Source organism: Sapajus apella, unplaced genomic scaffold (assembly GCF_009761245.1).
Source record: "Sapajus apella isolate SASKATOON/1434 unplaced genomic scaffold, GSC_monkey_1.0 scaffold41, whole genome shotgun sequence".
Taxonomy (NCBI): domain Eukaryota; kingdom Metazoa; phylum Chordata; class Mammalia; order Primates; family Cebidae; genus Sapajus; species Sapajus apella.
Window position 1 is genome coordinate 1,292,381 of NW_022436981.1, and position 14,996 is coordinate 1,307,376.

Sequence of the window (14,996 nt, forward strand, 5' to 3'; positions counted from 1 at the left end):
TAGATGGAGTTTCGCTCTTGTTACCCAGGCTGGAGTGCAATGGCGCGATCTTGGCTCACCGCAACCTCCGCCTCCCGGGTTCAGGCAATTCTCCTGCCTCAGCCTCCTGAGTAGCTGGGATTACAGGCACGCACCACCATGCCCAGCTAATTTTTTGTATTTTTAGTAGAGACGGGGTTTCACCGTGTTGACCAGGATGGTCTCGATCTCTTGACCTTGTGATCCACCCGCCTCGGCCTCCCACAGTGCTGGGATTACAGGCTTGAGCCACCGCGCCCGGCCCTCAAAAAAAATTTTTTAATGGGCCTGGTGAGGTGGTGTGCACGCCTATAATTACAACACTTTGGTAGGCCAAGGTGGTCAGATCACTTGACCCCAGAAGTTCCAGACCAGCCTGGGCAACATGGCAAGACCCCGTCTCTACAAAAAAAAATACAAAAATAAGCTGGGCATGGTGGTGCACACCTATAGTCCCAGCTACTCAGGAGCAACCTCAGGGAGGATCACCTGAGCCTGGGAGGTGGGAGGCTGCAGTGAGCCAGTATCTCACCATTGCACTTCAGCCAAGAGGACAGAATGATCCTGCCTCAGGGTCTTCTTGCTCTGTAGGCTTGCTTCTGTATAGGGGCACACAGAGAAGCTTGAAGATTGGGAATGAGTCATCTTCAAAGGCAGAGAGAGTGGGGCTGAGGTGCAGAGAACCTGGAGCACTGAGTTCAATATTCCCTGCCTCGCAGCTCTTTAGAACTGGTGCCAAGCACAAACACATCAGCTTAGCAGAAGGGGCACTCATGGCTGCCGTCAATCCCAGCTGCCTCTCCCAACAGCAGTTCCCCAGTGGTGGGTGATGGACATGTGTGTGCTCACATGTATGTGTGAACTCTTTTTCCTTTTCCCTTTGGCTCTGCTTCTGGCCTCTCTTCTTACATAGTTGCTTATGCTCCCTTTTCCCAAGATCTTAATTCTTTCCTTTACACTTTCATTTTTTCATTCAACTAATATTTTTCATGGATTTATGTACATAACACTGGGTGCTATATGAGGTATTGAAAAAAATCCCAGCAAGAAATGATCAGAGAACTAATAATATTGATGGGAGCTCACTCTGAGCCAGGCATTGTGCTGTTTACATGCATTATTTTCCTTCTCATACTAGTTCTATGAGGTGGGTATTTTTGTTATTCCCAATTTACACGACAGAGGGAGACACTCCGAGGTGAAGTAATTTGCCCAAGGTCAGGATTTGAATTTTGGTAGTCTCAAGCAATTCTCCCACCTTGACCCCCACAAAGTGCTGGTATTGCAGGCAGGAGCCACCACACCCAGCCTGACAGCGGATTTTCTTTTTTTTTTTTTTTGAGACAGAGTTTCACTCTTGTTACCCAGGCTGGAGTGCAATGGCGCGATCTCGGCTCACCGCAACCTCCGCCTCCTAGGTTCAGGCAATTCTCCTGCCTCAGCCTCCTGAGTAGCTGGGATTACAGGCACGCGCCACCATGCCCAGCTAATTTTTTGTAATTTTAGCAGAGATGGGGTTTCACCATGTTGACCAGGATGGTCTCAATCTCTTGACCTTGTGATCCACCTGCCTCGGCCTCCCAAAGTGCTGGGATTACAGGTGTGAGCCACCGTGCCCGGCTCGGATTTTCTTTTATGAGAAGCCATGGTGGGTTTAAGCAAAATAGCGATATGATCTGGTTTACATTTTTAAAAAGATCGCTTTGGCCATGGTATGGAGGAAAGGGTTGGATAGAGCAAGAGTGGAAGCAGGGAGGCCCATTTGGTGACTGTTGTACAAGAGGCAAGAGATGGCGGTAGTTTGGACTAGGGGCAGTGGCGATGAGAGCGGGTGGATAGGGACACGTTTGGAAGTGGAGCTGACAGGATTAGGTGGGTTAGATGTAGGGGCTTCAGACAAGGGAATCAAGGATGGTTCCTGTGCTTTTGACCTGAGCATCTGGGTGGACGGCATGTGTCATCTTTACTCTGTTGTGGCCCTATGAAGTTTGAGCTGCTTGTTGGACACCTGTGTGGAACTGGCAGGTAGACGGTGGATTTCTGAATTTGGAATGAAGTGGAGAGGTCTTCCTGGCCTTACCCAAGGAGAAAGAAGCAGACCCAGGGTACCAAGCCTGTAGAGATGGTCTCAGGAGTCTGAGACCAGACAGACAACATAGCAAGACCCTGTCTCTACAAAGAATAGGAAAAAAATTTACCCAGGCATGGGAGTGCACACCTGTAGTCCTAGCTACTCAGGAGGCTGAGGTGGGAGGATCGCTTGAGTCTGGGAGATCGAGGCTGCGATAAGCCATGGCCGTGGTGAGCCATGATTGTGCCACTGCACTCCAGCGTGGGTGACAGAGAGAGACCCTGTCTAAAAACAGAGACAGACAGAGACAAGGGGCCTGAAAACAAGGCAGATGAACAGGCTGATTGAAAACCCCCACAGAGGAGGAGCCTGCGCAGCAGTGCAAGAGAAGCCGCTGGATGGTGTCCAGGGTGAGCCCGATCAGTTGGGTTGGACAACAGTCATGAGAGCAGCTGGGGGTCCCCAGACTGAGATGCCAGGGCAGAAGGGAACACTGAGGCACTGGTGTGCATGTAAGAGTAGGGTCTGAATTCAGAGAACATTTTCCCTGTTCTATCTCAAAAATGCAAGGATTTGCATTCGATTTCCCAACTTTGTCTGGGTTTGTTTCAATGCAAAAAGGGTTTTGCTTACTTTGGGCTGGTACTTTGAGTAAAAATGATCCAGTCATGTGCTTCACATTGATGCTGCAGCTTTGATACCACAGACACACAGTATCCTGTGGGTTTAGACCTGTCATTTTGGAAAGCATGGCCATAGGCAGTGTGAGAGGCAGGGGTGGTTCATGGAGTATTGTGGGAGGCTCAGACGGCCGTGACAGCTGCTTGTGCGTAGAATAGACCAAATGGATGGTGTGGAGAGAGACCGGGAGAGGATACCGTGGATCAGAACAGGCTCTCACAGTGGTTTAGGGATGAGGGGATAATGGCCTGATTTAGGATGGGGGAGTGACACGGGAGCAAGAGAATGACACGAAGGTTCCAACACTGGTGACGAGGGGACAGTGGTGCAGGTTGATCAGGGTTTCGGGGATGCAGTGGGCAAGTCAGTTTTATAGAGAAGATGCTGGGTCTGTTGGAGGCGTGAGTCGGAGATGGGAGCATCCTGGCAGTCATTGGAGATCAGCCACTGGAGCTGGGAGGAGAGACCAGAGCCGTGTTGTCAGCCACCCAGGCGACCCATTTCCCAGGCCTCCTTTCGCTCGGATCTTCCTGCTCTCTGCACATCTTAGAATTTGAATCTTTCTACTTTTCATGATTATTTTTATTTTATTTTACTGTCCATCCCAACAGTAATTATGATCAGGGAAACACACAGCCTACCCCATCCTCAAAGACAACTGTAATTTTGGGCCAGTCTCAGCGAAGCTGGAGAGAGGGAAGTCAGCATTGGTTGATACAGAGGCAGGCTTGTCTCTGGCCTTCCACGTTGTAATGGAGGGGAGAGGGAGGAGGGATGATAGAGCTTAGTTACCAGGACACTCCCCCTGTGCTGCTCCCACACTGTCTCGGAGCAGCCCCTCCTTTTGTCCATCCCAGTCTTGCTGGAACGAGTACCTGACAACTCGGATCGAGCAGAACCTTGTGTTGAATTGTACCTGCCCCATTGCTGACTGCCCCGCCCAGCCCACCGGAGCCTTCATTCGTGCCATCGTCTCCTCGCCAGAGGTCATCTCCAAGGTATCACCTCTCGGCTGAGAGGCTCCAGTGCAGAGCCAAAGGGGCGTGCCCCAGGGAGTGGGCTGGGGCCTGGAGGTGTGGCATCCTGGAGAGCCATACCCTCACCTCATGGCCCCTGCATCTCCACAGTACGAGAAGGCACTCCTGCGTGGCTATGTGGAGAGCTGCTCCAACCTGACATGGTGCACCAACCCGCAGGGCTGTGACCGCATCCTGTGCCGCCAGGGCCTGGGCTGTGGGACCACCTGCTCCAAGTGTGGCTGGGCCTCTTGCTTCAACTGTAGCTTCCCTGAGGTGGGTGCCCCACACCAGCCCTCACCCTGAGCAACGACTCACACTCCTTCCCTGCCTAACACCCCCTCCCTGCCACACACACAGACTGTGACTTGGCCCTCCTCAGCCTCTGCCACCCAGCTGAGCTCTGTCCCTCTTCCTGGAGCCCTCCAAATGTGACCTGTGCCTGCTCCCCAACTCCTGCGTGCACCAGCCGTGCTGCCCTCAGGGCTCAGCTGTGTCCCCACCATGCCCTCTTGCCCTAGGCACACTACCCTGCCAGCTGTAGCCACATGTCTCAGTGGGTCGATGATGGCGGCTACTACGATGGCATGAGTGTGGAGGCGCAGAGCAAGCACCTGGCCAAGCTCATCTCCAAGCGCTGTCCCAGCTGCCAGGCTCCCATCGAGAAGAACGAGGGGTGCCTGCAGTAAGAAGGGGGGTGCTGTGGGGAGCCAGAGGGCAAGGGGGAGGCAGGAGGCCTGACAGAAGAAGGGAGGAATGGGCTCAGCAAGAGGGCGGTTCCTCTGCTGCCCCTCACATGGCAGCCTCCATGGGGACTTCCTGGATCATGTTCCTTTCCCACTTGTAAGTCCACACTGACTGGGGAATTCAAAAGCAGGGGTGCATTCAGCAGGGTTGGGTATGACCAAGGAGACCATCAGAGCAGGAGCAGAGGCCACGGCAGCAGCAGCAGTGCCTCTGGGCCTTAGCATTCCTGGCACGGTCCTGCCCAGAGGCAGGAGTCCCTGACCAGCTAGCTTCCTCTGTAGCATGACCTGCGCCAAATGTAACCATGGATTCTGCTGGCGCTGCCTCAAGTCCTGGAAGCCAAATCACAAAGACTATTACAACTGCTCTGCCATGGTAAGGCGCTGGGCACCAGGGGAGGGCAGTGGCCCGGAGCAGTTGGGGAGGGGTGCTGCTGCCAGGTCCGGGGCAGGCAGGGCTCCGTGTGTAGTGCAGTGTTCTAGCTGTTGGGACAGAGGCTCAGTGCGGGGAAGACAGAGCCACCTGGGCCTGCAGATGCCGGAAAGTCTGTTCACAGGGACCTTCAGCTGTAGAACAGGACTTTGCATGCCGAGGTGGCTATGGAAAGTCTGGGGAGGGCTGGACACTCTCAGGAGGCAGCAGGGCAGAGCAGGAAAGAGCAGGGACCCTGCAGGGGGAGCCTGGCTCTGCTGCTTAGCGTGTGACTTTGAGCAAGTCTGTTTACTTCTCAAGAGCCTCTGCAAAAGGGGATGAATAATATAAGCTACCCCACACAGTTATGAGGACTGAAGAAGATAATTGGAGGTATAGAAAGGCCTCCATGAGTGCTGGCTTTTCCTCTTATTAACTCCCTCCTGTCCAAACCAAACACCCACTAGCCCTCTCAACTTGTCCTCACTAGGTAAGCAAGGCAGCTCGCCAAGAGAAGCGGTTTCAGGACTATAACGAGAGGTGCACTTTCCATCACCAGGCACGGGTGAGCCGGGAGGAAACTGGGTAGACGCCTGCGGAAGCAGGGTGGGGTGGAGGGGGGCTGAAGGGGTAGGGTGCTGACCGGGATGAGGTGCTACTTTGCATCTGACCGGGCGGTGGTGCTGATACACCTTCCTGCACAGGAGTTTGCTGTGAACTTGCGGAACCGGGTGTCTGCCATCCATGAAGTGCCCCCGCCCAGATCCTTCACCTTCCTCAATGATGCCTGCCAGGGACTGGAGCAGGCTCGGAAGGTGGTAGTGGGTGGGGGAAGAGGGCAGGGGAGGGGTGTGCCAAGGGGATCTGGGGGGCTTGGCTGCTTTAATCAGACTTGCCTGGAGGGAATGAGAGGGCAGGTGGGAGAGCTGACGGGAGCCCCTGCAGGTGCTGGCCTATGCCTGCGTGTACAGCTTCTACAGCCAGGACGCGGAGTACATGGACGTGGTGGAGCAGCAGACGGAGAACCTGGAGCTGCACACCAATGCCCTGCAGATCCTCCTGGGTGAGCCGCCCCTGCCGGCCAGGCCCTCCTCCTGCCTCCTCCTCTCTGCTGCACCTCCTGTCCCTTCCCAGGCAGGTCAAGCCACGCCCCACTTTCCCTCTGTCCTCTTCCTCTTCATTCTTTGTAGCCTTCTCACCGCCTGGCTTTTAAAGTTCAAGTCGAAAGCCTACGTTGAGCCTGTGCTCAAGGGCACAGATGTTCATGGCTGTTCGTGCTTTCTGGTCTCTACCCTGCTCCCCTAGGGAGCTTCATGAGTGTCTAGAGCTGCACCTGGCGCTTGGTAGATGTTCCATAGGTGTTTGTTGGAGGAAGGAGTGGATGAGAATGAGAAGGGAGGGAGCCTCTGTGCCTGCCCCCTCTGCAGAGGAGACCCTGCTGCGGTGCAGAGACCTGGCCTCCTCCCTGCGCCTCCTTCGGGCCGACTGCCTCAGCACGGGCATGGAGCTGCTCCGGCGGATCCAGGAGAGGCTGCTTGCCATCCTGCAGCATTCCACCCAGGTACCTCCCCAGACCCCTTCTGCTCCTGCGTTCCTCGGGAGTTGTGGTCCTCTTGGCCCAGCACCACAGCCTTGACCCTGGGGCAAGTCCAGAAGGAAAGGCAGCAGAGTGGGTGAATGGCTGTGAGGAGACCTGGGCACATGTCCCGGCTCCTGGGCCAACCTGCCTGATGCTGCTGGACCCTATTTCACTTCACTTCCTGAGAATTCCTACAAATAAAGAGGTTGGCTAGCCCACATCAAGGGTATTTGGTCAGGTGCCTATCAGAATCACTTGGGGAACTTTTCCAGACCATACTTTCCAGATATGGATTTGAACTCCTAGGAGTGGGCATCAGGGAATTGGGCTCACTGGAGCAAGGGCTCTCCCAGGTTCTCTCCAGCTCTAATGCACTGATGCTGAGTGTAAACTGAATCCCATCCTCAGGTTGCTTACTGACTAGTAAATCATAAAAAGCATAATAGATTCTGTAAGCTCCTAAGCACAGGGTGGTGTGCCTCACCCTGGTACCCTGTATCCCTGGAGACCATCTGAGTTAACTGATATAGGCAGTGGTGTGTGAAGTGCCGTGCTGAGAGGGGAGCAGTCCTAGCAGGAGCCTGGCCCTCACAGAGCATCAGTGGTTAGAATGCTGGCTCCAAAGGCCCCACGCCCTCTACTCTCCTACTCCCCAAATTCTTCTGTCTGCTCACCAGGATTTCCGGGTTGGTCTCCAGAGTCCATCAGCAGAAACCTGGGAGGCAAAAGGACCCAACGTGCCCGGCAGTCAGTAAGTGGGGTGAGCAGAGCCACGGAGGAGGCAGTGGGACATGGCAGCCTCCTCTGGGCTGAGTGTGGTGGCTCTCCCTAGGCCCCAGTCCTCCTCAGGGCCAGAGGCGGAGGAGGAGGAGGAGGAAGACGATGAGGATGAGGTGCCTGAGTGGCAGCAGGATGAGTTTGATGAGGAGCTGGACAATGACAGCTTTTCCTACGATGAGTCCGAGAACCTGGACCAAGAGACTTTCTTCTTTGGTGATGAGGAGGAGGATGAAGATGAGGCCTATGACTGAGGGGGCAGATGCAGGAAACACCTAGAACCATCCCGAGCTGAGGGGGCAGGAGCTGCCCCTGTCATGGGGAGGGGGATTCCCAGCTTCTGCAGTGCCTCCTTCTGTTGACTGAATAAAGTTAAGTTCTCTTTCTCACACACGTCTCTGGGAGAAGGCTGACAGCTTCACCAGGGGCCAGCCAGTTTCCAGTGCCCTGGCCCCCATCCACCCACACCCCTCATCTTTACTGTTACCCTTACTAAAGGGTACTGTTTCCTTCAGACCTTAGGACTCTTCTCCAAGAAGGCTCAGAGCAGACTCACCTAACCTAAGCTGATAAAGGGAGGTAAAGGTTGGCATGGAAAGGGCCAGGTGCAGCCCCAGCCCAGTTCAGAGGAGACAGAGAGAGGCATGGCCACCCCCAGGAGCAGTCTTCCTCCCAACTCTTTCTTTTTTTTTTCCCGAGACAGAGTTTTGCTTTTGTCACCCAGGCTGGAGTGCAATGGTGTGATCTCAGCTCACTGCATCCTCTGCCTTCCGGGTTCAAGCAATTCTCCTGCCTCAGCCTCCTTAGTAGCTGGGATTACTGGTGTGCACTACCACGCCCAGCTAATTTTTGTATTTTTAGTAGAGACGAGGTTTCCCCATGTTGCCAGGCTGGTCTCGACCTCCTGAGTTCAGGTGATCCACCTGCCTCGGGCTCCCAAAGTGTTGGGATTACAGGCGTGAGCCACCATGCCAGGCCTTTCCTCCCAACTCTTAAGTGTTCCTGGGGAGGAGGGGACTTGAGGGCATTAGGAGGTGTCCTCCTCTCGGCCTAGAGGTTTCTAAAGCATCTCTCTGTATCTTTAAGTGAAGTGTGGTGGGAAAGGGTACTGAGGGCCTGCCCCACCCCCATGACTCCCACAGAGAGAAAGTTGGGAATTTTTTTTTTTTTTTTTTTGAGATGAAATGTCGATCTGTCACCTAGGCTGGAGTGCAGTAGCATGATCTCGGCTCACTGCAACCTCTGCCTCCCGGGTTCAAGCAATTCTCAGGCCTCTCAGTCTCCTGAGTAGCTGGGATTACAGGCACATGTCACCATGCCCAGCTAATTTTTGTATTTTTTGTGGTGATAGGGTTTTGCCATGTTGGCCAGGCTAGCCTTAAACACTTGACCTCAAGTGATCCACCCGCCTCAGCCTCCCAAAGTGCTTAGGTTACAGGTGTGAGCTACCACTCCCGGCAGAAAGTTGGGATTTTAACTGTACCTTTTAATTTGCTCCTGGGGCTGAGAGGAAGGAATGGTATTAGAGCAGTGTCTGAGGCCAGGTGAGATTCAGTCAAGTGGCTGGGTCAGGGGAGGCAGCCACCTGCCCTGGAGGGTCGGCCTCGAAGTATCGATCCAGCAGGGCCTCCAACTCTCCCTCCTCATAGTCCCACACCTGGATCTGAGAGCCATCTGCTGCTCCCCGGATCATGGCCGAAAGCACTGGAAAGGCGAGGGAAAGGTGAAGCTGCCTCCCATCCACACTCTCATAGCTCCCCTCCCCCTGCCCTGTTGGGGGAGGTGCAGTGCTCAGAGCCCACCGGGAAAGGTGTTTGGCTGGGTCTACAGAAAGCCAAGAGGGAGGCAGGGGTGCTCACCTCTACCAGACTGCGGGCGGAACAGGCACAGGATCCGCTTGTTGAGGGCCACAGCCCGGCCCAGCTCATAGCCTACACCCAAGGATGGCTGTGTCACTTCTGCCACGACCGCTGGGAAGAAAGATGAGAGGAAGGCTCAGCATTGGGGGTGCTTGGGGTTCAGAAGGGAGATGACGGTGTAGGTGTGGTGAGGAGGGAAATCTGGGAGTCCCTTCTAGGTGTGGAGGCCGGGATCTCCAGGGGAATCCAGCACTTCAGAGGAGTTAGGTGCTGGAAGGAGGGAGCGCCACTCACCGTCCGCCTGCTGCAGCCACGCCAAGTCCCGCTCATGGATGAGCCTGTCATCCCCAGCAGCCTCTTCCCCTGTGGTTGAGGGAAGGCTGGTTGAGGACATGCCTCATGCTGGCTCCCAGTAACGCCTATGCCCTTGCATGTCCATACCCACCCTGCGTAGGCAGGGTGGGAGCCTTGTGCCGGATAACCTGGCCCAACATGACGATCTCATCAAAGCAGCAAGGAAATGGAATAGCCACAAAAAGAAAAATTCAACCCTGTGCGTGGTGGGATGTGTGATTCAGGCCAAATGAGAACACAGGCAGCACTAACTTTGGATGGGAGTGATTGGGGAAAGGTGCATGGGCACTTGGCCAAAGGTAGAGAGGCATCCTGGAGCCAGAGGGTAAGGATATTGGGTCCCAGCCTCATTAAATGTTATCTTCCAGGATGGTGAGGCTCAGCCCACCGCATCAGGGCAGGACCACCGAGGAGCTGGTTAGAAGTACAGATTCCAGGCTGGACACGGTGACTCATGCCTGTTATCCCAACACTTTGGGAGGCTGAGGTGTGTGGATCACTTGATTTCAGGAGTTCAAGACCAGCCTGGCCAACATGGTGAACCTCATCTCTACTAAAAATACAAAAATTAGCCAGATGTGGTGGGCACCTGTAATCCCAGCTACTTGGGGGTCTGAGACAGGAGAAGTGCTTGAACTCAGGAGGCAGAAGTTGCAGTGAGCCAAGATTGTGTCACTATACTCCAACCTGGGCAACAGAACAAGACTCTGTCTAAAAAAGAAAGTACAGATTTAGGCTGGGTGTGGTGGTTCACGCCTGTAATCCCAGCACTTTGAGGCCAAGGGGGGAGGATCACGAGGTCAGGAGTTCAAGACCAGTCTGAGCAACATGGTGAAACTCCATCTCTACTAAAAATAAAAAAAATTAGCTGGGCGTGGTGGCAGGTGCCTGTAATCCCAGCTACTTGGGAGGTAGAGGCAGGAGAATTGCTTGAACCTGGGAGGCGGAGGTTGCAGTGAGTGGAGGTCATGACACTGCACTCCAGCCTGGGTGACAGAGCAAGACTCCATCTCAGGGCCAGGGTGTGGGGGGCGCAAGAAGTACAGATTGGAAGGCTTTATCCCAGATGATCGGAACCTGCATTTTTAACAAGCTTCCTCAGATGACACTAAAGCCCTGGAGAGCCACCAGGCAGTGTGGCTATACCATGAACTAATGAGCCATTAGCTTCAGGGTCCTCCACTTCCACAGGCCCTTTCCAAACCATCAGCAACTTTGTATTGTGATTTTTGTCTTTTTAAAGAGGTCTTCCAGAATTGCATGAGGCCCCACAAATTGTGGGTCTGCTCTTGGATAAGTGGAAGCCACTTAAGGTTTTTTCTAAGCAGAAGCACAAGCATTCAAGGCACAATTTTCAAACTGGAAGGATCAACAAGATTCCAGACCAGTACATGAAAATATGCTTTGTAGAAATCCAGCCAGACTCAGTGGCTCACGCCTGTAATCCCAGCACTTTGGGAGACCAAGACAGGCTGATCACTTGGGCTTAGGAGTTCAAGACCAGCCTGGCCAACATGGCAAAATCCCGCCCTATAAAAAATACAAAAATGAACCAGGTGTGGTGGTGCACACCTGTAGTCCCAGCTACTTGGGAGGCTGAGGTGGAAGGATTGTTCAAGCCCAGGAGGTGGAGGTTGGCAGTGAGCTGAGATTCCACCACTGCACTCTAGCCTGGGTACAGAATAAGACTGTCTCAATAATAATAATAATAATAAAAACCCAGCAGCCAGGAGCAGAACACAATAACGGCTTGAAAGAGAACATGAGACCAGCATGGGGGCTCACACCTATAATCCCAGCACTTTGGGAGGCCTGAGGCAGGAGGATCACTTGAGGCCAGGAGGTTGGGACCAGACTGGGCAACATAGTGATGATCTCTACAGAAAAATTTTGAAAACTAGCCAGGCATGGTGGTGTGCCCCTGCAGTCCTTGCTAATGGGATGCTGAGGTTGGAGGATCATGAGTCCAGGAGATCAAGGCTGTAGTGAGCTATGATTGCACCACTGCAGTCCAGCCTGGGCAACAGAGCCTCCCGCGTCAACAAAACAAAACAAAAACATGAGAAGGTAATAGCGAGAACTGGGGTCAGCAGGATCTAAGCGAGTGCTAATGTCTTCACAGAAAACTGGGAGGCAGGCCCAGGGTGGTGGCTCACACCTGTAATCCCAGCACTTTGGGAGGCTGAGATGGGCAGATTACCTGAGGTCAGGAGTTCGAGACCAGCCCGGCCAACATGGTTTCTACTAAAAATAGAAAAAGTAACTGGGCGTGGTGGCGCGTGCCAGTAGTTCCAGCGACTCCGGAGGCTGAGGCAAGAGAACCCGGGAGTGAGACCAGATCGCGCCACTGCACCCAAGCCTGGGTGACAGAGTGAGACATCGTCTCAAAAAAAAAAAAAAGAACAAAAAGTGGAAGGCAGGAGGATACCTTTCGTGTTGGGTGGGGGAAAATATTCCAGCGGGTGAGGTGGGAACAGAGACCAGGCAAAGCAGCCCAATCCACCTTCTTTCTGTTGCACCCTACAAACGCCCTGAAAGCAGCTGAGGACAGAGCTCTCCAAGAAGGAACCAAAGGTCAAGATGATGCCGAGACTGCCTCACACCCGCAGGCTTGCTGGGACCCAGGCAGTCCCAGACCCCCCCGTTTCCTTCTCCCGCAAGGCGCTGGGTGGAACTCTGGGGTAGGAGGGCGGGCTCCGGGCGCCAGGAGCTCAGGTGCGGTGGGGACAGGCCAGCCTCCGCCCGCCCAGCGCAGCCCGCCCCCGCCCGCGTCCCCGGGGCCTCACCACGCTGGTCCAGCTCGGCGGCCGCCACGTGCTCAGTGAGCACGGTCCCGAATCGCCGCAGCCGAGTCACGATCCGCTCATATAGCGCCCGGTCCTCGCGTCCGCCGCGGATGCTCCCGCAGAAGTACAGGGCCGGGCGGCCGGGCTTCCCCAGCTCCCCGCGTTCGCCGCTTCCCCGCGCCCCGGCAGCAGCCATTCCCCAGCCGCCCGCGCTCTCCCGCGCCAGGGGGCGCCAGCCCGCCGCCACGTGACCCCGCCCCGCCCAGCGCAGAGCCGGGCCGCTGAGTCCACCCACACCTGTGGAATGGGGACGGCGAACGGGGAAGATCCAGCCGGGACCCTCTCGGGAACGCACCCCTCCCGGACTTGACGTTCGGATGCCTAACACGCGCCTTAAACTGACCCTGTCCAGGCAGAACTCTAGGGCTTCCCCTCCTCACCCGCTTCTGACCCCTCCTCTCCGCCCGCCGTCTTTCCCAGCTGCATCCTCCCAGCGGCTCAGGCCCAAGACCTCGGAGTCACGTGGATCGTTCCGCTTCTCAAACTCTGCGTCTCATTCGTTGGCAACTCGTGTGGATTCCTCCTTCTAAATCTGACAACCACCTGCAGGGCCACTACCTTGGTCTAAGCCTCCTCCCAGCTCTCCACAGCCTCCTAACAAGTCTCTCTCGTTGTGATGTTGTACCCCAGCGAGTCAAGGAATGCGCCACTCTCTGAGATTAAATTATGAGTCCTTTATTAAGCCGGCGACCGAGAGGTGGCTAATGCCCAAAATTCTCTCGGCACCTAAGCAAAAGTTAGGTGGTCTTTTATACCCTAGTTTTAAAAGGGAGGGGGAACCTAGCTGAAGCAATTTTTTCACAAAAGCAGAGTAAGCACAAAGTTAAAAGATAAACTAGTACATGAGAAATAAAACAGTGCCAGGTGCGAGGGGTAAAGCTGTCACGAAAGACATATGACTTATAGATAATGGGCTCTCTGGGTGCTCACTGCACCTGCATTCCCAGGCTCTGCTGGTACCACTTAACTCGGCCTCTTATCAACAAATGCATTCCTGGGTGCCCAGTGTCAGCCTGCCCCAGCTACATACTATAGTTACATACCTAACGGTGAGACAATAACTGAAATGAAGAAGCTAAGATGCAGTCTGTCCGGCTTAAGAAGCTAACAGAAGGCCTGAACAGCTTTTAGTCTGAGAAAGAGAGTTAGCTGGCAAAAAGCAGGTTATCACAGTGAGCTGCCCGAAGTCAGACAGAACCAGGTCCACGCACTTTGCGTCTGCCCACAAGGTCGGATTTTTACTGACGCTATTTGAATCACGAAAACTAGGCACTATGTGGAGTTCCCAAGAAGCCAGTTCTCCTTAGGAGCCCCCCACCTGTTCACTCAAGGTAGTCAGAGCCATGAGCACGCAGGCTAGAGCCACTCACAGGTCAGACTGTATTGCAAACTCTACGTAGCAGTATATGTAAGGATATACATGTTACAGGTTAAAATTTCACATCAAACCCAGGAATATTTAACATCAAGAGAAAAGGGGTTAACTAACCAGTCCAAGAAGAGTGCTGTGGACAGAGTCCTGGCCTGACTGGGGTGGCCGTCAAGGGCTTGCAAGGAAGAGTCCTTGATCTGGGCAGAGCCTTCGGAGGCAGACGCCAGGTGCTGGTCACCAGTGACAGCAAGACTCGGTCTGTTAAGGTGGCCGTGTCTAGCTGCTGTCCTGCTCATTTGATGGCCCTCCAGTCCTCTGATGAGGACTTGTAGTAAAGGGTGATGCCCTCATCTGGTTGGGTGTTGTCTCTTGGTTAGGTGAATGTCTGGACTGTGTTGGCTTGATGCCTTTTGAAAAGCAAGATGGAGTCTTTTTAAAATTAATACATTAATTTATGTATTTATTATTTTTTGACAAGGTCTCTGTTGCCCATACTGGAATGCAGAGAGAGGCATGATCATCGCTCACTGCAGCCCCAAACTCAAGGCTCAAGGAATCCTCCCACCTCAGCTTCCCGAGTAGCTTAGCACTACAGGCACTCGCTATTATGCCAAGCTAATTAAAAAAAAAAAAAAAAAAAAAAAAGCTTTTTCCTTAAGCGGCCTGAGGTAATCTGTGTAAATGGTTCGCTATTCACTTGATCCGGAGAACCCCACAAAGTCATGCAAATCAAGAGGTTCCAATCTTCGTGTTCACTTTAAGAACACACTTGAAACTGCCCAGGCCATCAAGGGTATGCATATACGAAAAGCCACGAAGTATCTGAAAGATGTCGCTTTACAGAAACAGTGCGTACCATTCCGACGTTACAATGGTGGAGTTGGCAGGTGTGCCCAGGCCAAGCAGTGGGGATGGACACAAGGTCGGTGGCCCAAAAAGAGTACTGAATTTTTGCTGCACATGCTTAAAAATGCAGAGAGTGATGCTGAACTTAAGGGTTTAAATGTAGATTCCCTAGTCATTGAGCATATCCAAGTGAACAAAGCACCCAAGATGCGCCGCCGGACCTACAGAGCTCACGGTCGAATTAACCCATACATGAGTTCTCTCTGCCACGTTGAGATGATCCTTACTGAAAGGAACAGATTGTTCCTAAACCAGAAGAGGAGGTTGCCCAGAAGAGGAAGACATCCCAGAAGAAACTGAAGAAACAAAAACTTACGGCACGGGAGTAAATTCAGCCTTAAAATAAATGCAACTAAAAG

The 14,996-nt window shown here is 53.7% G+C and overlaps 2 protein-coding genes and 1 pseudogene across 3 annotated transcripts in view; 2 read left to right on the top strand and 1 right to left on the bottom strand.

The window, feature by feature from the left end:
• CUL9 (cullin 9) overlaps window positions 1–7,693 on the top strand; it is a 43,484-nt gene extending 35,791 nt beyond the window's left edge. Inside the window, exons 32-41 of one of the 2 annotated variants that reach the window (XM_032299466.1) lie at window positions 3,628–3,768; window positions 3,898–4,062; window positions 4,308–4,471; window positions 4,815–4,908; window positions 5,435–5,509; window positions 5,649–5,759; window positions 5,890–6,007; window positions 6,372–6,505; window positions 7,201–7,274; window positions 7,356–7,693. In XM_032299466.1, the coding sequence (XP_032155357.1) occupies window positions 3,628–3,768; window positions 3,898–4,062; window positions 4,308–4,471; window positions 4,815–4,908; window positions 5,435–5,509; window positions 5,649–5,759; window positions 5,890–6,007; window positions 6,372–6,505; window positions 7,201–7,274; window positions 7,356–7,554 (1,275 nt within the window). In that variant the 3' untranslated portion in view covers window positions 7,555–7,693. The remainder of the gene's footprint in view (window positions 1–3,627; window positions 3,769–3,897; window positions 4,063–4,307; window positions 4,472–4,814; window positions 4,909–5,434; window positions 5,510–5,648; window positions 5,760–5,889; window positions 6,008–6,371; window positions 6,506–7,200; window positions 7,275–7,355) is intronic. The other variant, XM_032299467.1, reaches the window with a different exon arrangement.
• Window positions 7,694–8,765: 1,072 nt separating this feature from the next.
• Window positions 8,766–12,532, bottom strand: DNPH1 (2'-deoxynucleoside 5'-phosphate N-hydrolase 1). The gene is made up of 4 exons (XM_032299472.1): window positions 12,300–12,532; window positions 9,454–9,522; window positions 9,160–9,270; window positions 8,766–9,004 (listed from the first exon to the last, which is right to left on the bottom strand). The coding sequence occupies exons 1-4, from the start codon at window positions 12,493–12,495 to the stop codon at window positions 8,856–8,858; spliced, it is 525 nt and encodes a 174-aa protein (XP_032155363.1). The 5' UTR covers window positions 12,496–12,532; the 3' UTR covers window positions 8,766–8,855.
• A 1,827-nt stretch (window positions 12,533–14,359) lies between these two features.
• LOC116565722 lies at window positions 14,360–14,990 on the top strand (annotated as a pseudogene).
• Window positions 14,991–14,996: the final 6 nt, after the last annotated feature.

Coding starts and splice junctions, on each gene's coding strand:
- DNPH1 (XM_032299472.1), bottom strand. CDS start 12,495: ATGGCTGCTGCCGGGGCGCGGGGAAGCGGCGAACGCGGGGAGCTGGGG. Junction 9,523..12,299: donor CGCCGAGCTGGACCAGCGTG/GTGAGGCCCCGG, acceptor CCTCAACCACAG/GGGAAGAGGCTGCTGGGGAT. Junction 9,271..9,453: donor GTGGCTGCAGCAGGCGGACG/GTGAGTGGCGCT, acceptor CTTTCTTCCCAG/CGGTCGTGGCAGAAGTGACA.